The following is a 19,337-nucleotide window of genomic DNA, read 5'->3' on the forward strand; positions in this document are numbered from 1 at the left end:
CAACTGTAAAATAGGGAGTATAATAGATCCTCTCTTTCCCATGCTCTCCCTTTCCCCTAACTCCCACCAGAAAAATCATATGAACAAATGAGATAATCACAAAAAAGGGTTCAAATTCTAGGTAGAAAAGTAATACAAAGTACAAAATAACTTTACTATGGGATGTTCCCCTGTTTCAAGGTATCTCAGAACCAAAACATAACTTGGTGAATCACTAATCTACAATCTACCCCATGGAACATGCGTACGTATGTTCTATGGCTCAAGCCTGATAAAGCCTTCCCTCCCAGCAGCTGTGATACTCTGGGTTCTTGCCAGTAGATGACTCCTGCCTGAATTAGTCCTATTAGACTATTTTAAGTCAGGCAATTCCTCTTGGGCCCAATCTTTTCATTTGGAAACAGAACAACAGAAATGACCTGTGTGTGTGTCAATGTACAGGAGGTTTCATTGATGAGGAACACTCTAGAAGTATGTTAAAAGCTATGTGAGCAACCGAAATACAAACAAACAAAACTTTGGTACTTGGAAAAATCTGAAAATACTTCAAGTTTTAGAAGAATCAATTATGGACTAAAGGACTTTAGCCTTAATTCTTTATCCTTAATCAATGAACACACTGCAAAGACAGCTTTTTCAGAAATATATCACTGAGAATGATCTGACTTTGTAGAAAAATCTCCTTTGTTCATTTGTTTTTATGAGGTTTTGTGCTTACAGAAAGAGTTTTAAGAACTTTTTTATAAAATAATTTCAAGGATTAATGTAGCCCTAATGCCTTTCAGTTTCTATTGAATATGTGAATTAACTCATCTCCTATGAATCTAAAAGGTATTAGTTATGAGCCGTCCTTTGAAGAACCATCCTTTTCTGTGTTCTGTGATTCACACGAGGAACCCAGCTGAAAAGGCTGCAAGAGGTTCCTAAACAAATGCCTAGCAAAACTCAGTATGAGGAGTAGGGAGTGTTGGCCACAGTCTAAGTAAGACTCTAAGTATCTTCAGCAAAACAAACACTTTGGACAGGAAGGTATCTTTCTTTTTTTTTTTTTTATTTTTATTTTTTTTGTCTTTTTTTGCCTTTTCTAGGGCTGCTCCCACGGCACATGGAGGTTCCCAGGCTAGGGGTCGAATCGGAGCTGTAGCCGCCGGCCTTTACCACAGCCACAGCAACGCCAGATCTGAGCCATGTCTGGGACCTACACCACAGCTCACGGAAATACTGGATCCTTAACCCACTGAGCAAGGCCAGGGATCGAAACTGTAATCTTATGGTTCCTAGTCAGATTCGTTAACCACAGTGCAATGACGGGAACTACAGGAAGGCATCCTTTTTTGAAGTGTCATAAACCTTTGTCTAGCTGTTCACATACAGAGAATGTACCAGAGATGTATACTCCTTCACGGGATGTAAAGTAGTATAGTAAGAATGTCTCTGGGGAGTTCCCTTCGTGGCTCAGTAGTTAACAAACCTGACTAGGATCGATGAGGATTCAGATTCAATCCCTGGCCTCACCCAGTGGGTTTGGGGTCTGGCATTGCTGTGAGCTATGGTGTAGGTCGAAGATGTGGCTCAGATCCAGCACGGCTGTGGTGTAGGCCGGCGGCTACAGCTCTGATTTGACCCCTAACCTGGAAACTTCCAGATGCCTAAAAAGCAAAAAAAAAAAAAAGAATGTCTCTGGACATCTTTCCCCAATATTTATTTATTGAGCACCTCTTATGTGAAACCCAGTTTCAAGTGGTGGGAATAGAGCAACACAAAAGAGATAACAATTTTTGCTCTCGTGGATCTCATACTCAATTAAGGGAAGAAAGAAAACAATAAATTATATGATAATAAGTGCTACAGAGAAAAATAAAGCAGGAATATTTGATAGGGAGAATTGGGTAAGATATCTGTACAATTTTTTTTTTTTCTTTTTATGGCCACACCTGTGGCATATGGAAGTTCCTAGGCTAGGGGATGAAGTGGAGCTGCAGCTCCTGGCCTACGCCACAGCCACAGCAACATGGGATCTTTGCAGCATCTGTGACCTACACAGCTTGTAGCAATGCCAGATCCTTAACCCAGTGAGTGAGGTCAGGGATCAAACCTGCACCTTCACATAGGCTACACCAGGTTCTTAACCTGTTGAACCACAATGGGGACTGCTGTGCAATTTTAAAAAAGTAGCCAGGAATGGCCTCAATGAGGAGGTGATCTTCGGTTAAGAACTAAAGGAGGTAAGATAGCCAGCGAGGGTATCCTTGAGCATTCCAGGCAGAGGAAATACCAAGTGCACAGGCTTTAAGGCAGGACAGTGCCTGGCACGTTCAAAATAACAGTCAGAAGGACAGGACACTGGAGGGAAAAAAACAGCTGGGGAGGAGAGAAGTTTGGGAAAGTAGCAATGTGATTCAAAGTAGAATGTGAGAGTGGATGGTTTAGGGCCTTGGAGGCCATTGTCAGAACTGTAGCCCTTAGAGTGAAACTGGGAAGCCGTTGGAGGGTTTTGAGCTAAGTGATATGACTTGACTTACTTTATTTATTATTATTATTTTTTTAAGGGCTGCACCCACAGCATACGAAGGTTCCCAGACTAGGGGTCAAATGGGAGCTGTAGCCACCAGCCTACACCACAGGCACAGCAACGCCACATCTGTTGAGCCACATCTGCAACCTACACCACAGTTCATGGCAATGCCAGATCAATCCTTAACCCACTGAGAGAGGCCAGGGATTGAATTCAAATCCTCATGGATACTAGTTGGGTTTGTACTGCTAAACCACAATGGGAACCCCGACCTGACTTATTTTAAAAGAATGAAGCTAGCTGTAGCACTGAGAACAGACTGAAGAGCGGTAAGGCTGGAACTCATCAATTCCATGTCCCAGCATGTTTTGATTCCATGTGCCTGAACTTGGTATCCTTAAATGGATATATAAAGTTGATATATATATTTTTTTAACTATAGACATGGCAATTACACATAGTTCAACCCAAAAGGTCCAACTTTACCAAGGTGACATCAGTCAATATCACTCATCAATGAGCTATACCAGGTACTATGTGAAACCAAGGGCACCTAACTCACTCTTCTAGTTCAATAGGCATTTTTAAAGTACCCTCCCTGCATATGGGGATTCGTGGGAAGGCAGGCATTGGTCTTCTCTGCAGGAACACAGTTGGAAACATAGATCCAGTGCGTAGGGAAAAGTTCGAGCTGGAGTTAAAATTTAGTACTATTATTATTTAGTACCAATTTCTTTTCTTTCTTTCTTTTTTTTTTTTCTTTTTTGTTAGTTAGTTTGTTTGTTTTAGGGCCACACCCATAGCATATGGAGGTTCCCAGGCTAGGGGTCCAATCGGAGCTACAGCTGCCAACCTACACCACAGCCACAGCAACGCCAGATCTGAGCCGCATCTGTGAGCTACACCACAGCTCATGGCAAAGCCAGATCCTTAACCCACTGATCGAGGCCAGGGATCGAACCCGCAACCTCATGGTTCCCAGTCAGATTCATTTCCACTGAGCCAAGATGGGAACTCCTGAATTTAGTACCAATCTTTAGATAACACGCACAAACTCAAGAGTCAAAAATGTTACACAGTGTTTTACAATTCATATTTTCACAATGATAGTTTCCAGAGTTATACTAACTGGTTCATGAATTTTCAACAGTTACTGAAAATTATTTTTCTGCTGGTTATTTCCACAGAATAAGATAGATCCAAAACTCAGTATCTTTAGATGAAAAGCACCAGGGCTTTACATTATTTGCTTTATATCATTCAGTTATTGCAGGGGAAGTATAAAAAGTGTAAATGACAATATACCTCACCTAAAAGCTTCCCAAGTAAGTTTTCTTCAATTTACCTAACACTACTCTCCTATTCGTGTGAAAAACAAAATTTCAGGTCACAATAAAAATTTTCTAATGAATATTACTCTTTATAATGTGCAGAGGTAACTAGGAAAAACACTCAGCTTCCTACCATATTCCTATGTAAGAGCTAAATAAAATAGCTCCGTATTAGATTAGACACATGCTGGGCACTGCTGCACAAATGGCCAGTGCTGACAAGGGGTCCCACATGTCAATATTCATCTGGCATTAAATGATGATGCAGGCCCATGGCTCATATATTGGAATTAATGGCACTGCAAGAAAGGAGGGGGTAACAAACAATACAATGAGTGTCCTAGCTTAGAAGAGAAGGCTAAGGGCTCACTTGACTAGCTACAAAGGTTTCACTGTTTCTCCAGGCATCAGATGGAGGCATGGGGAACCCCTCTTCTACTTTCAAAGAATGGAAAAAAACGCAAGTTTTCACACATTCTGTTCAGTGAAGGTCCTCAGTGAGCAACATAATCTCACCCTCTGAAGAATCAGAGCTCAGTTTTCTTAATCACTCCCTTCTGCTTTTATTGGAAGAGGAGGCTCTATTAAGCTCCACTCTGAATCCCCGACAGGAATCCAACAAGTCCATCTAGAATTTTGGTCTGAATTTCAACTGAGAATCAAAGTGTTTACACCAAAGCACAGGCTTGATCGAGCTTACTCAGCCTTGGATAGACAGGAGGGTCTGGTGATCACCTAACTGGCCTCCACAGGGAGGCCCACAGCAGTTTGGTACTCACCTGAGCTGTAGCTGTCAGTAGATGACTGAGAAATGGAGCGAGACAGAGAGCGACGTCCAATTTTGGTGGGACGTTTATTGAATTCTTGCTTCTGGTCAGCGAACTGGATCTGCTGAGGAAAAGAACTCTAGTCACATAAAGGAAGAGACCCTCCCCTTGGAAACAGCAGTTCAAGGCTTTACCTTCCCTAACAGGGGATCTGATTGTACCCACCCTCACCGGGAATGTTAAGACTCTGGAGAGAATGATTTTTCATTCTTTACCTACTCTGTTTCTATCAAATTTAAATCCTTGATCTACTCTCTAACTATATATCTTCTGCAATAAAAAAGAGAATGGGATAGTCTGGTTAAAATACATGTTTAGAAAATTGAGTCATATTCCGAAATCCCTTCTAGAGTTTCACTGAAAATTAAAGCTGGAAAGAATCTTTGAGATGATCTATTCCAATCTTCGTATGTCTAAGATGAGAAACTGTAAGGTAAAGTGACCTGCCTTCAGGTGTTTTAAGATGCTCAGTAAATGGTATGGTGTAATGGAGAAAAAAAGAAAAAAGAAAAAAGGCTTTCTCTTCGTACAGAGCTTCCTGGAGCTGCATTCAAATTCTGGCTGTGCCACGCATTAGCTATGTGACATTCATCAAGATGCTTTTTGATTCTCATTTCTCAAAAATACAACAAAGATAAAAATACTTCAAAAGTTTTAGAGAGGGTTGCATGAAACGATGTGTGTAGACTGTGAAACACAGTAGAAGATTCAATACCCTCTTTCCTAGTTCCCACTCCTACAAGTTCACTGTTCTTTATTTTATTTTATTTTTTTTCACAGCCACATCTGCGGCATACGGAGGTTCCCAGGCTAGGGGTCGAATCGGAGCTATAGCTGCCGGCCTACGCCACAGCCACAGCAACTTGGGATCTGAGCTGCATCTGCGACCCACACCACAGCTCACAGCAACACCGGATCCTTAACCCACTGAGCAAGGCCAGGGATTGAACCTGCATCCTCATGGATGCTGGTCAGATTAGTTTCTGCTGAGTCATGACGGGAACTCCAAGTTCACTGTTCTTATAACTCCTGCAGGTACTCACTCTAGCTTTTTAAATACTTTCTAAAATGTGTTAATTAGCTTGTCAGTACTAATCAATAAAGATTAATTTATTATTTTTAATGTTCAGTTCACAAAATACTAAAAGCCATGGGACTGATCATTTATTAACTATCGCAGATGTAGGAATGGATAACTGGACAGGATATGTGTAAACGTCAATATTCTGGAGGTTGCATTTTGGACAATACCTGATGACGACTTTCTTAGAATTTTATCTTTTTCCTATTGTTGGAAGTTCCAGTGATACTTTAGAATACTTTACAATTCATATCATTATTCAACAAATAGCTTTTTTTTTCTTTTCCCCTAATTGAATGCTTGCATAATTGCTTAGATTATTCTGGATCCTACTGGCACGGAGGCAGGAAGGATCAAAGATCTGACAACTGACTCTGCCTTTCATGATAAAACAATGGTTCCCTGAGGGGCAGAACACAGAGACAGCAGACCACAGGGAAAGCAGCAAGTGCTGGTCCATTTCCTTCAGTGAGAGGTGACTGCTGAGTCATTTGAATGTGCAGTCAAGGGGACCAACCAAGGGCCAAATCACATTAGTTCTGCATGCCTTTGAGGGGAATTCACAGCATTTCACAGCTATAACAATAAAGCCCATGTAGTACTTTAGGGTTTGTTGTCAGCAATAGGAAGAATCATTGGATCAGAAGCTTTTCCCAAAGTGAAAGATGGCAAAATTATTTTGCTAAAGTAGCGATCTATTCCAAAAAGATAAAGTGGGAGTTCCCGTCGTGGCGCAGTGGTTAACGAATCCGACTAGGAACCATGAGGTTGCGGGTTCGATCCCTGGCCTTGCTCAGTGGGTTAAGGATCCAGCGTTGCTGTGAGCTGTGGTGTAGGTCGCAGACGCGGCTCGGATCCCGCGTTGCTGTGGCTCTGGCGTAGGCCAGAGACTACAGCTCCGATTGGACCCCTAGCCTGGGAACCTCCATATGCCGCGGGAGCGGCCCAAGAAATAGCAAAAAAAAAAAAAAGACAAAAAGATAAAGTGTTCTTTCTATGCACTCACATGGGATGTACAAGAACTCCTATGGACTTCTATCATAGCACTTATCACACTGAATCCTGTACAAACCTACCAGCAGCCTGTACAAACTAGGCAGGAGCTATGTATTCACCCTTATATCTGCTGGCACAAACGCCTGATACAACCATGCACTGAAACAATGAATCTTAACTCTGGCTTCGCCTTCTGTACTTGATTAAATATTAAGTAAATATGGTAGCCATAAGCCAAGTTTAAAGTTAAAAGAATTTTTAAGGGCCAAAAAAAAAAGTTGGCAAGGGGTAGAAGGTGGGCAAGATGATGGGGAGGGGAACAGCCATCAAGCTCAAAACTCTGGCTTCCATTCCAACAGGCTTGTTCAAGACAATGATACGTCTTTATTCTTTTTTATCGGCTTATCTGTGAAAAGGAGTAGTTATTGACTTTCCAAAGAGCACAATGAGTCACTAATTGTAACAGTGCCTACTTTTAAAGAACAACAGATAAACACTACCTTGGGTAGGTACTACGCCCCCACCCCCGACACACCACTAGAGGGGGCCAGTCACTCTACTTCTCTAGATTTGTAGGGTTGGGGTGGGTGGGCACACATCCATTTACCCCAACAAGACTAAACCTTGTAGCCATCTAGCTGCAACATCATCTCAAACCAGTTTTCTTAAACTGAGCTTTCCTCTCTATAAAGTCTCCATTTATAGCAATCCCTCCTGCCCAGGTCAAGTTTAGGCTATCTTTTGGCACTAAAGACTAGGCTATGTAGGCTTTTTCTACTGTGGGATTTACCAGGTAAATCTTGTTTACTTGGTAGGCACTGAGCTCAATTTTTTTTTTTCAAGATGGAAGAATATTAGAAAGAGACTGACCACTTACATACAATAAGTTATACAATTTTCCCAAGGAATAAATATTTATCTTTTACTGACAACCCATCCCTGATGCCCACCTCCCTCCAATAGCTAAGTGCCGTTACATTCTTCACTCTTACTTGTAACACAGTAATCTTCCCACCCCACTTGTCGTACTGATTCGAGGCCTAACTTTCCTCCCTATCTGAAAATCAGTCCTTTAAGGTAACCTTCCTTATCCGTTTCAAAGGGATCTGCCTAATTCCAACAGGCATCAAGGCAAAGAAGGGAAGACACTCTCAGGAGAACGGCAGCTCACCTTACGCCAGAAGAAGGGACAAAAGCAGGAAAGGAGGGAAAAAGCAGCTGGCCTTTTACAGTAATGGCTATAGCAGGAGCAAGACTGGTAAGTAAGAGCTTAGCCTCACCTGGGCTTTAATCCCAGAGTTGCCACTGACAATGTATTTCTTCTTGTTGCTCAGCATAGTGACATTACCAGCCCTACTGCCACCTCTCCAGTCCAGGGACCCTTGTGCCTAGGCCTTTAAACTTTCCTCATCAGCAATTCTGTTGGCTCTGGTTCGAGCTAGCTTTCCTTTCTCTCTCTCTCTCTCTTTTTTTTTTTTTTTTTTTTGGTGGTGGTGATGGAGGGGGGAAACCCTGAAGCAGCTCCAACAACCCCTCCAGCAGCAGAGCCCAGTTTAATAAGGCACTTCTGTTAGTGGCTCTTTGGCCTTTCCAAATTCTAGTGGCTGTTTTGCTTTTATTATTTTTTTTCTAAACACCTAATTACACGGATCCTTTGACCTCTAAACCTTAACAAGTCCCTTGACAAGGCCCAACTTGCATGCGCATAACAATAGCTTATTTATATAACTGGTGCACTTTTTTGCCTGCTATAATTAACTTGCTAATTAGGTTCCTTTTTAACCTTACCTCCGCCTTTTCCATGTCAGATGACTTTAGTTAACCTAGTCTCATTAGAAAAAAATTAACTATAGAGGCACTAAAACAATGAGGGAATTTATTAAGATGGTAAGAAAAAAAATTGGTGCCAAGTGCTCAGTCAGCTCCTACCCTACACTATGTCCTTGGGTTAGTCAGACTGGGGACACTGGTTTCAGCTCTGTCACAAAGGAAATCAATTCTCTCAGTAAAGTAATTGCTTTACTCTTAATTGTGCATCTTATGTATAGGTTTTGACATTTGGTTTCTAGTCCCATTTTAAGACTGCTGCAGATTAGTGCTGAGTGATCTGCTTGCTTTTTTTAAAAAAACTTTTTTTGAAAATCTTTTTCATGGAAGATGTGACTATGGTTTTAAATTTCATATTCTTTCAGAACCTCTAGAATCACGAAGACCTTGTTACATATCAAATAGTCAAATGAAAGGGCAGGAGTTGTTCCCACTGTGGCTCAGCAGAAATGAGCCTGACCAGCATCCATGAAGATGCAGTTTGATCCCTGGCATTGCTCCTTGGGTTAAGGATCTGGCATTGCCATGAGCTGTGGTGTAGGTAGAAGACACGGCTTGGATCCCACATTGCTATTGCTGTGGTGTAGGCTGGCAGCTGCAGCTCCAGTTCAACCCCTACCCTGGGAACTTCCATATGCTATGGATTCGGCCTTAAAAAAGCAAAAAAAAGAAAGAAAGAAAGAAAAAAGGGGAAGGAATCACATTATTTATTTGTTGATTTCTGAATGGGACCCAGTGAAAAGGAAAGTTATATTCAACTGTATGTTACAGAAATAGAGGTGGAAATGGGATTTGAATTCCTCCTTAAAAAATGAGTGCTTAAGAGTTCCCTGGTGGCCTAATGGTTAGAGATCTGGCATTGTCACCACTGTGGCTTGAGTTCCATCCCTGGCCCAGGAACTTCTGCATGTGGCAGGTGTGGCCAAAAAACAAAAAAACAGTAGCAAAAATTGAATTGAGCACAAGAAAGAACATAAAATGCTAGATTCTTTTTTAAGGATAATCTTTATTTTGAGAGAAAAGTTCCCTAGAAGAACAGAATAAGAGGAAGAGAACTAATCTTTATTAAGTGCCTATTATGAAGAGCCCTATGGATATGTTACTTCTGTTAATCAGTGCAAGAATTTTTAAAAATAGGCATCATTATCCCCATTTGATAAATGAGGAAAGTGCAGCTGTGAGAGAACAAATGATTTGCCCGAGGGCTCCCAGCAAGGAAGTGGGACTGGAATGTGGGCCAAAGGTCAGAGGTGAAGCTCTCTCCACTATACCACACCTTCTGGAACAGAAGACCAGAAACTCCCCTGGTCCTAACCCAGGTTCTGCTAGCCTACCTCACTGCTCTTAGTTTATCTTGAATCTATTTAATTTAAAATTACTCCTTAAATTTACTTTATTATCAGAATGGGTTTCAGAAATCACATCATCCCAGATGATCCTGGGGCTCTGACCAAACCACAATTCCAGGAGTTCCCTTCGTGGCTCAGTGGTTAATGAACCTGACAAGCATTCATGAGGACATGGGTTCAATCCCTGGCCTCACTCAGTGGGTTAAGGATCCGGTGTTGTTGTGAGCTGTGGTGTAGGTCATAGAGGAGGCTCGGATCCTGCATTGCTGTGGCTGTGGTGTAGACTGGCAGCTGTAACTCCAATTAGACCCCTAGTCTGGGAACTTCCATATGCCTCAAGTGCGGCCCTCAAAAGACAAAAACAAACAACCCCCCCCCCCGAAACCCACAATTCTAAAAAATGGCTAAATCATCTAAGAATTTGAAATCTAACAGCCCTTTAATTGGCAATGTTGCTCAATATCACTATCAAAAATTGAAATGAAAATTAACTGAACTCAAATATTGATGTTCACTATCACCCATGACAATCTTGATTTCTTATTCACAATTTCACAAAATTATTTTTCTGCTTGCTTGATGAGTCTCTAAATTTCTGCTCTTCCTAACCAAGTCTCTTTACCCTAGTACATTTTCAGCTGGTTCCTCATTTTCCTCACTCAGGTGTAAAGGAACTCCTTGGTCTAATGGCTTAAGTCACTAGGCTTGAGCAGAGGGGCTACAGATCTATACAAAACACAATCAGAAGACATTTTAGGATACTCTTGGAAAAGCCTTCCCACTTAACAAGTTTACCTAACAAGGCAGTTCTCAAATTTTAGCTGCATCAAAATCACCCCGTAGGCTCAGTAAAATGAACTGCTGGACCCCTATCCAGGGTTTCTGATTTAGTAAACTGGGTGGGGCCCCAGATTTTGCCTTTTTTTTTTTTTTTTTTTTTTTTTTTTGCTTTTTAGGGCTGCACCCACAGCATATGGAGGTTCCCAGGCAAGGGGTCTAATTGGAGCTACAGCTGCTGGTCTACACCACAGCCACAGCAATGCCAGATCCATGCTGTATCTGCGACCTACACCACAGCTCACAGCAACCTCGGATCCTTAACCCACTGAGCGAGGCCAGGGACCGAACCTAAAAACTCATCCGGTTCCCAGTCGGATTGGTTTCCGCTGAGCCATGACAGGAACTCCGATTTTGTATTTCTAACATGCTTCCCGTTGATGCTAATGCTCCAGGTCTGAGGACAACTTTGAGAACCACTGCGCTAACACTTCTCCAAGTATGAAGAAAACCGCCCTCTCTAGACTCTCTCCTTAACCAACCATGTTATCCTATCTGTGGTTACAACCATGGAGGCACATTCACAGGCAGAAAAGAAAAGGTTATTTCAAAGATCAGAGAATGGAATGGGGTGATCCTTTCTTTATACCCAACATAGGGGAGAAGGGAACTGGGTCTAATTGTGATTTCCAAACTTTAAGGCTGTTAAGAACAGCTGGTCAACACATAAAGAGAAATAGGACTCAGCGAGAGAATAGACGATCTGTTTGCCCTATAGAGGAGCATGCTGGGAGAAACAAATTCATTCCTTTTCAAGTACATAAAGCAGTATTATAAAGGGTGGTGATCAGAGTTCTCTCTCTGTATCTCCATTTCTTAACATTTCCAGTACTTAACATCTGTAATCCTCATTTGCAAAATAGGAACAATAATACCTACTGTGTCTATCTCAAATGTGTGCTAAGAAAACAAAATAATGAGGAGTTCCCATTGTGGCTCAGAAGAAACGAATTGGACTAGTATCCACGAGGATGTGGGTTCCATCCCTGCCCTCAATCAGTGAGTTGGGGATCTGATGTTGCCGTGAGCTGTGGTGTAGGTCGCAGACATGACTCAGATCCTGCATTGCTGTATAGGCCAGCAGCTGTAACTCAGATTTGACCCCTAGCCTGGGAACCTTCATATGCCTCGGGTGCAGCCCTAAAAAGCAAAAAAAGAAAAGAATTATGTGAGAGGGTTTTGGAGATGACATAATGATACACAAGTATAAAATATTAACTTTTTTTTTTTTTTTAGGTCAGAAGTTCTTCATCGAGAGCCCATGGATTTCTAGACACTGTAAAATAGAATGTAAATTTTTGTGCATGGGTATGTTTTCCTGGAGAGAGGGTCCGCAGTTTTCATCAGTTTCTCAAATGGTTCTCAGCTTTAAGTGTCAATCCTGACCCAGAGTTATAGTCAAGCTACCTCTACTACTATTAGAGGTTTATGTCTCATTTCCAAGTAGGTATGGCTCAAGCATTCTTAGAGACATTTCTCCCTTCCAAGCCAAATGAGCTGCTGGAACAAATTCTTCACCTATAAAAGGGATTACTTCTAGCCAAAAGAAAATCGGGTAACCAGCTGGCTGGATACTCAAGAAAGTCAATCAGATTTCCTACGGAAAAGTACCAAGAAAGGCTGAGTGGGAGGAGGAAATAATAAGATGTAGAAACCAAAAAAAAGGTTACTGCTGATCTCCATGCACATAAGAGGAGGTATTTCTCACCTACCACTAGGGACTAAAGATTTCTCAGGGGAAGAAAAACATTAATAAGGACAATCTTTAAATGGATGAGCTTCCCAACCTTGTGGAAGTAAAACTGCATGAACAGGGCTAAGAAAACCCAGCACATGAAAATAGCTGAGGAGCAGAGGTTCTAGCAGTTTTCCAGTGACTGATGGAATGTTAACTCGAAGCCCTGCCTTGTCAATTCTCAAGACTGGGGTTCTTCAAACGTCGTTCTGGCTTATTTCTCTGCTGGGAATCAGATATGTGAGTACTGTCAGCTGCTGTCTGTGGTTTTGAGCACTATTCTCTGAGGGGTATGCGAGTTCCTTTTCACCAAAAGAGGAAGGTATTATAATGTACTTTCTCTGCTAAATCTGCCCCCTGAAAGAAGGTTTGAGAGCCTCGTCATATTTCCTTTGGGGCAGGGATAGTCTCAGTGGGAATTTCATTACATTAATATGTAAACTGGAACCTGTGTCAGACGTTTGTTAAAGCTTTCTTAAATTGAAAATTTCACCTAATGTGGTAACTGGCTCCAGCGTTTTCTCTTGGGGGAAGAAAAGGACCTCACAGGTAAGGTCTGGCAATCTAGAGGCAAATACACCAGAGGGTGCTCCGAGGCTCACTTTGGTGGCTTAGTGGATATGGGTGGCAGCCTAATGAAGCACTTCCAGGCCAGGTCAGAAATGAACAACTTAACATAGTATCTGAAAGAAAGCCTCAATCTTTGGCAGGGGAAGGAGAGCAGATGAGAAACCGAGTTACTGAAGACAAGCTCCTCTCTACTTTTTCTCATTGCTGTTTTAAAAAATTTACTGATTAAAGATATCTTCCTGGAGTTCCTGCTGTGGCTCAGTGGTAACAAACCCAACTAGTATCCATGAGGACTTGGGTTCAATCCCTGGCCTCACTCAGTGGGTTAAGGATCTGGCGTTGCTGTGAGCTGTGGTATAGACCGATCAGACCCCTAGCCTGAGAGCCTCCATATGCTGCAGGTGTGGCCCTTAAAAAAAAAGAAAGATATTTTCCTGGTTTTTGAGTGAGGGGGGCCAGGAAGTCACTAAATAAGAAAGGTGCTACACTGAAAAAAAAAAAAAAAAAAAAAAAAAGCAGAGTTGTGCTTTATTAAAGAACGATTTCTAAAAACTGGGAAGCCTTAGGTAATATCTTTTGAGTAACAGTCACACTAAGTCCTTTAGGACAGTTACCTTGTTCACGAAAGTAAAAGGAAGGTAAGTAAGGTAAGTAGGTAAAAGTCCAGTAGAAGCTCCTCTTGAGAGGATGTGCTTCCGTGTATTCTTTATGAGAATAAGGGTCACCATAAAACCTGCGTTCATTCTAAACTGGCACACTAGTGTTCTGTGGAATTCTTCTGTAACATTCCTTTATAGAATTGCCAAAGGTTAATATCTTAATGTGGACCCTCACCTAAGAAAACCAGAATTCCTACTCCCCTTTATTATTAGTGAGTGGCTGGAGATTCAAAAACAAACTTAAAACCCGACTAGAATTATTACTTGAAACCTTTCCATTAATTCTAAAACATTACATTATTTAAAATAAACTTGTGGGTGGGGAGGATTTCTTTTGATCCAATGTTTTAAAACTGAGCACAAGGTTCTGGAATAACATTAAGGACAAGAACAAAAGTAATAAACCCAACAAAAATAATAAACAATAGTTGTTACAGGAGTTGAAACGTGGTCTCATCAGTTGGGCTTCTGTTAGGTCTACTGTATATTCAGTCTTATTATCGATGGTTATTTCTCTAAGTCCATAATTCCATAAACACTGAAAAGAACTTGCAATATGTTATTAGTCTAACCAATTTTCAATAAGGAAATATATATATATATCACACAAACTGGTATACAGAATGTAAGAAATCAGTCTAGACTCACAGACTTTGAAACACTTATGGTTTCCAAATGAGACAGGTTGGGGGGTGGGGGATACACTGAGGGTTTGGGATGGAAATGCTATAAAATTTGGTTGTGATGATCGCTGTACCACCATAAATGTAATAAAATTCATTGAATAATAATAAATAAAAATTTCAACAAAACAAGAGAAATCAGTCTAAACCTGGAAGAAAGCAGACAGTTAAGAACACGAGGACAGTTGCTGTTTTCAAATAAAAATTTAAAGTTAGATCTAAAATATAAGGTTTTACAACAACAACAACAACAAAAGACAAAAAGACAAAAGACAAAAAAAAATAATAATAAAATAAAAAAAGGAGTTCCCGTCGTGGCGCAGTGGTTAACGAATCCGACTAGGAACCATGAGGTTGCGGGTTCGGTCCCTGCCCTTGCTCAGTGGGTTAACGATCCGGCGTTGCCGTGAGCTGTGGTGTAGGTTGCAGACGCGGCTCGGATCCTGCGTTGCTGTGGCTCTGGTGTAGGCCGGTGGCTGCAGCTCCAATTCAACCCCTAGCCTGGGAACCTCCATATGCCGCGGGAGCGGCCCAAGAAATAGCAACAACAACAACAACAACAACAACAAAAGACAAAAAGACAAAAGACAAAAAATAAAAAAATAAAATATAAAGTTTTATGTGCTAGTTCTTATCAACAAATAAGTCCTTATTATAATTATATTTTAAAAAAACCCCAAAACCAAAGCAAACAAAAAAATCCCAAAACAAACAAGCAAAATATTTACCAGGCAAATAAAGTATTTTGAAGAATATTACCAAGAAAGCTACATAGTTCCTGCATTTTAGAAAGACACGTACAAAGGAAATTTGGGGAAATGTTTTGACTGGCAGGAGAAAAATGGGCGGATAGGAGAGAAATGTCTTAAGTCTTTTCAAAGTTAGAGCATCATGTTTATAAGTTCTATTTTTGTTTTTGTTCCCCCCCCCCACTATTATTTTTCTTTACCCCACGAGGAATAAACTAAGCATCAGCTTCCAAACAGAATGCAAAGCAATCACAGGATAACACAATCCATGCACAGCACCAGCAGCAGAGGGGAAGCTCCAGCCCAGAGCAGACAACCGGGCAATATGCTGACGGACCAGGCAGCTCTCAGACCTTCCCAGCGCGCTCATAATTAAAAAACAGGGGTTGAAAAAAAAAGAAGAGAAAGCAGCAAAGGTGACCCAGGAAATAGGAACCGATCAAAAATTAGAGTAATAACTGTTTTCCCAAGCTCAGGTTTTGGTAGGGACTTCTCACAAGTGATCCCTGTCACCTGTCAGAAATGGCTGCCTCATTATCAAGAAACGCAAGGAAAAGCAAAGTGACCAAAAAACTCACCATCCACTCAGGCACGTGAAAAGCTGAGGTGCCCTCTTTACCGTCCCAATTCTCCATAGTGCAGCCTTGGGTAATATATGTCCTGAAGCAAAAGGGAAAGCTGGTTTGGAAAGGCCAGGGTTTTCTGAGTGCCCCAAAGCAGAACCAAACCTAGTGATTCAGAAGTTCACAATATCTAGCAGAAGCGGCCTCTCCTTTCACAGAGGCTTCCTATTAAAGTCAAGATCATTAGTCAACTGCCTGACAAGTCCCTCACTGGCCCTTACTTCAAATCTTCTGCTTTTGATTCAAACCAGAGCCGATGCAAGGTTCTGCATCTGGGCACTCAACTTCCTACTGGGCACTCACTGTTTACGGCTACCCGAACACTCTCTCCCCACCTCCCCCAAGGGGATTTTCTGCAGCAACAATAGTCAGGCGCCCTTTCCTTGCCAGTGTGTAAGGCATTTGTTAATTTTCTCCCGCCCCTTGGAACACGTCATCGGAGGTGCTGATACCAAGATCAATAAGGATCGAGGTCAAGAAGGCACACCCATGTCTCCAGAGTTGCTCGATTTGGATCTGTAGAGTAAACAGGCGTTTCCTTGAAATCAAGAGTTCCTTATGGCTTTCAAGTTTAAACAGTTATGCAGAAGCTCCCCATCTACTCACACCGGGGATCTGGCACCACACTCAGGCATAACTCAAGTTAAATTCTTATTGCACAGGAGATTCAGATGGCGCCAGGGATGATCTCTAGCAAAACCAGAACTTAGCTCTGAAGAAAGTTCTGGGACCACAACTCCCTCTGCTGGCTCCCTGTGCTGCCAGAAGACAGATGCCCTGGGTGGATGAGCTGCTTCCCTGAGGCTAGTCAAGAGCTACCACGGTGTGGGCAGGTTTAGGGGGAGCCAGGGTTTCGAGTCAAGACCAGTGCTGCCCCTTTATTTTACACATACCCGTTTGTGCCTCTTAGTGTCCTACCCCTATTTTGCCCCTCCCCACGTTCCCCCTCCCCTCTGGTAACCACTCGTGTTTTCTCTACTTTTGTAGTCTACAAGGATAGAAGGTACAGCACAGGGAATATAGCCAACATAAGTTTTTTTTTTGTTTTTTTTTTTAGAGCCACAGCTGCAGCAAATGGAAGTTCCCAGGCTAGGCGCTGAATTGGAACTGCAGCTGCCGGCCTACACCACAACCACAGCAACATGGGATCCAAGCTGCATCTGCGAGCTACGCCACAGCTTTCAGGGATCAAACCCACATTCTCACGAACACTATGTGGGTTCCCAACCTGCTGAGCCACAATGGGAATCCCCTTCTAAATAACTTTAAATGGAGTATAATCTATAAAAATATTGCTGTATACCTGAGACTAACATAATTTCCCAAACAACTATACTTCAATTTTAAAAAAAGGGAGTACCCACTGTGGCTCAGCAGGTTAAGGACCCAACATTGTCTCTGTGAGGGTGTGGATTTGATTCCCGGCCTCTCTCAGTGGGTTAAGGATCTGGTGTGGCTGTGGTATAGGCCACAGCTACAGCTCTGATTTGACCTCGGCCCAGGAATTTCTGTATGCCACAGGTGCAGCCATGAAAAGAAAAAAAATTTTTTAAAGACTAGGGCTGCCTCAAAGTCCCTATCTAATGCTAGCTTTTACTCACAGGATTGGTTTCAGAGAGAAACAGCATGTCAACAGAGCCGTCACATACACTACCACCTTAAGGGACCTCAGGGCTGCTTCCTCCTTATGTCCCCATACCTGCTCCCACTCTGTACACACTTTGGAAGTTTGGAAATAAGACAAAACTAGAGTACCATATTATCCAATAAGAGTACCACAGATTTCAGGCACAAAGGAAGCCCAACAAGATATGCCTGCTTTGGTCTCCTTCAAGGACCAGGGACTCTTTACAGTGTTAATTCCCATTGCAGAGGATGATTTCTCTGGAGCTGAGAGTCATAATATTACAATTAGGATTATAGGTTCATGGCCCTTGAGGGCTTTCACTGGTTAAAAGAATGGTTCTTTGGATATGGAACAGAAGACAGGAAGGTAACTTCTAGGGGAAGAGGTATTACTCTAAGATGCTGGAAAGGGCAGAATTCAGATGACTGACCTGGGGGTCCATGCTTAGAGAGAAAGACAACTGAAAACAGATGGGGACTTGCTGGGCCAGGTGAATGCAGAGGTGTCAAAGGATCAGAGATCACAGGGCAGGTGGAGACAGAATACCAAGAGAGAACAGCAGCGGAGGAAGTATAGGAAGCTGTAGTCATAGAAGAGCTATGGAATAAAGCAATTTGAGTGATGGCAAGATATAGAAGGTCGATGAAATGCAGGAGCGATTTGAGGTCAGGGTGTCAATTTTGATAAGGCCCTCTGAGAGCAGGTTAATTTGGACAAAGCAACCTCCGTTTACTGTCCTCTGTCTGCTCTCCCTTTTATTTTATTTATTTATTTATTATTGATTTATTTATTGTCTTTTTGCCTTTTCTAGGGCCAAGGGATCTGAGCCTTGTCTGCGACCTACACCACAGCTCATGGCAATGTTGGATCCTTAACCCACTGAGCAAGGGCAGGGATCGAACTTGCAACCTCATGTTTCCTAGTCGGACTCGTTAACCACTGCACCACGATGGGAACGCCTCACCTGGGTTTTAAATGCAACATATTTAAAAATGATTGCCCCATCTTTCCTTTCCGCCCACCCTTCAAACAAGTTTCTTCTCACTCTTCTATCACTGTTCACTGTTCCTTCAGTCACCCAGATATAAAACCTCAGTCATGTTCGATTTCTCCCTTTTCCCCAGTGCCCAGAACAATTGGTTACTAATGGTTTTTGAGCCCTCCTACCAAGCCTCTCATCTCTTCCTCCCTGTCCATTTTTATTGCCTCCTAAAAACCCTCTGTAAATCACTTCCAGGAGGATCTCCCACTGCTTATTATCCCTATATACCCTGTATCCCCAGGTAAGCTGTATTACCTGCCATCTCCTAAAGGTAGACTGTACAAGAGAGAAGCTAAGAGCACTGGTCTTGGAGTTAAACAGACCTCGGTTCAAATGCTGGCTGACATGTAACTAACCTTTCTAAACCTCCAGTTTTCTTTTCTTTTCGGCTGCACCCATGGCATGTAGAAGTTCCCTGGCCAGAGATCAGACCCACGTGACAGCATGCCACCAGGGAACTCCCCAAACTCCAGTTTTCTAATCCATACAATGGAAATAATAATAGTCCTCTCACAGGATTGATGCAAGGATTTTTTGAAGTGCACATGGGAGTTCCTGCTGTGATGCAGTGGGTTAAGAATCTAACTGCAGGTGCTCAGGTCGCTGCGGAGGCATAGCTTTGATCCCCAGCTCCGTGCAGTGTGTTACAGGATCTGGCATTGCTATAGCTGTGGTGTAGGTTGCAGCTGTGGCTTGGATTCAATCCAAGGTGCAGGAAGTTCCATACACCATGTGTGTGGCAATAAAAATAATAGCAATAAAGTGTAGATACTTAATAAATGGTCGCTCTTACTCATGTCATTGTTATGCTGTCTCCTTTGCCACCTTGATGCCTTTGCTCATGCATTTTCTCAAACTGAAACGCATTCATTCTGCCACAGAATCT

General features: G+C 42.2%; 1 protein-coding gene across 14 annotated transcripts in view; it reads right to left on the reverse strand.

The window, feature by feature from the left end:
* Window positions 1-19,337, reverse strand: part of AHCYL2 (adenosylhomocysteinase like 2) — a 172,082-nt gene that overhangs the window by 45,935 nt on the left and 106,810 nt on the right. For 3 of the 14 annotated variants that reach the window (XR_014833909.1, XM_005657758.3, XM_085005482.1), the window contains exon 2: window positions 4,626-4,734. Coding sequence is in view for 10 of the 14 variants with exons in the window: in XM_005657758.3 (XP_005657815.2) it covers window positions 4,626-4,734 (109 nt within the window). In the remaining 4 variants the exon portion in view is untranslated. Of the gene's footprint in view, window positions 1-4,625; window positions 4,738-8,030; window positions 8,120-15,737; window positions 15,820-16,003; window positions 16,190-19,337 lie in introns of those variants that run through there. The other 11 variants (XR_014833908.1, XM_003134679.5, XM_085005483.1 and 8 more) reach the window with 7 other exon arrangements.

The sequence above is a fragment of the Sus scrofa genome, chromosome 18 (genome assembly GCF_054392235.1).
Source record: "Sus scrofa isolate SSC_HxYL_T2T_F1_AM1 chromosome 18, Sscrofa_HxYL_maternal_Yorkshire_Landrace_v2.0, whole genome shotgun sequence".
In the NCBI taxonomy this organism is placed as follows: domain Eukaryota; kingdom Metazoa; phylum Chordata; class Mammalia; order Artiodactyla; family Suidae; genus Sus; species Sus scrofa.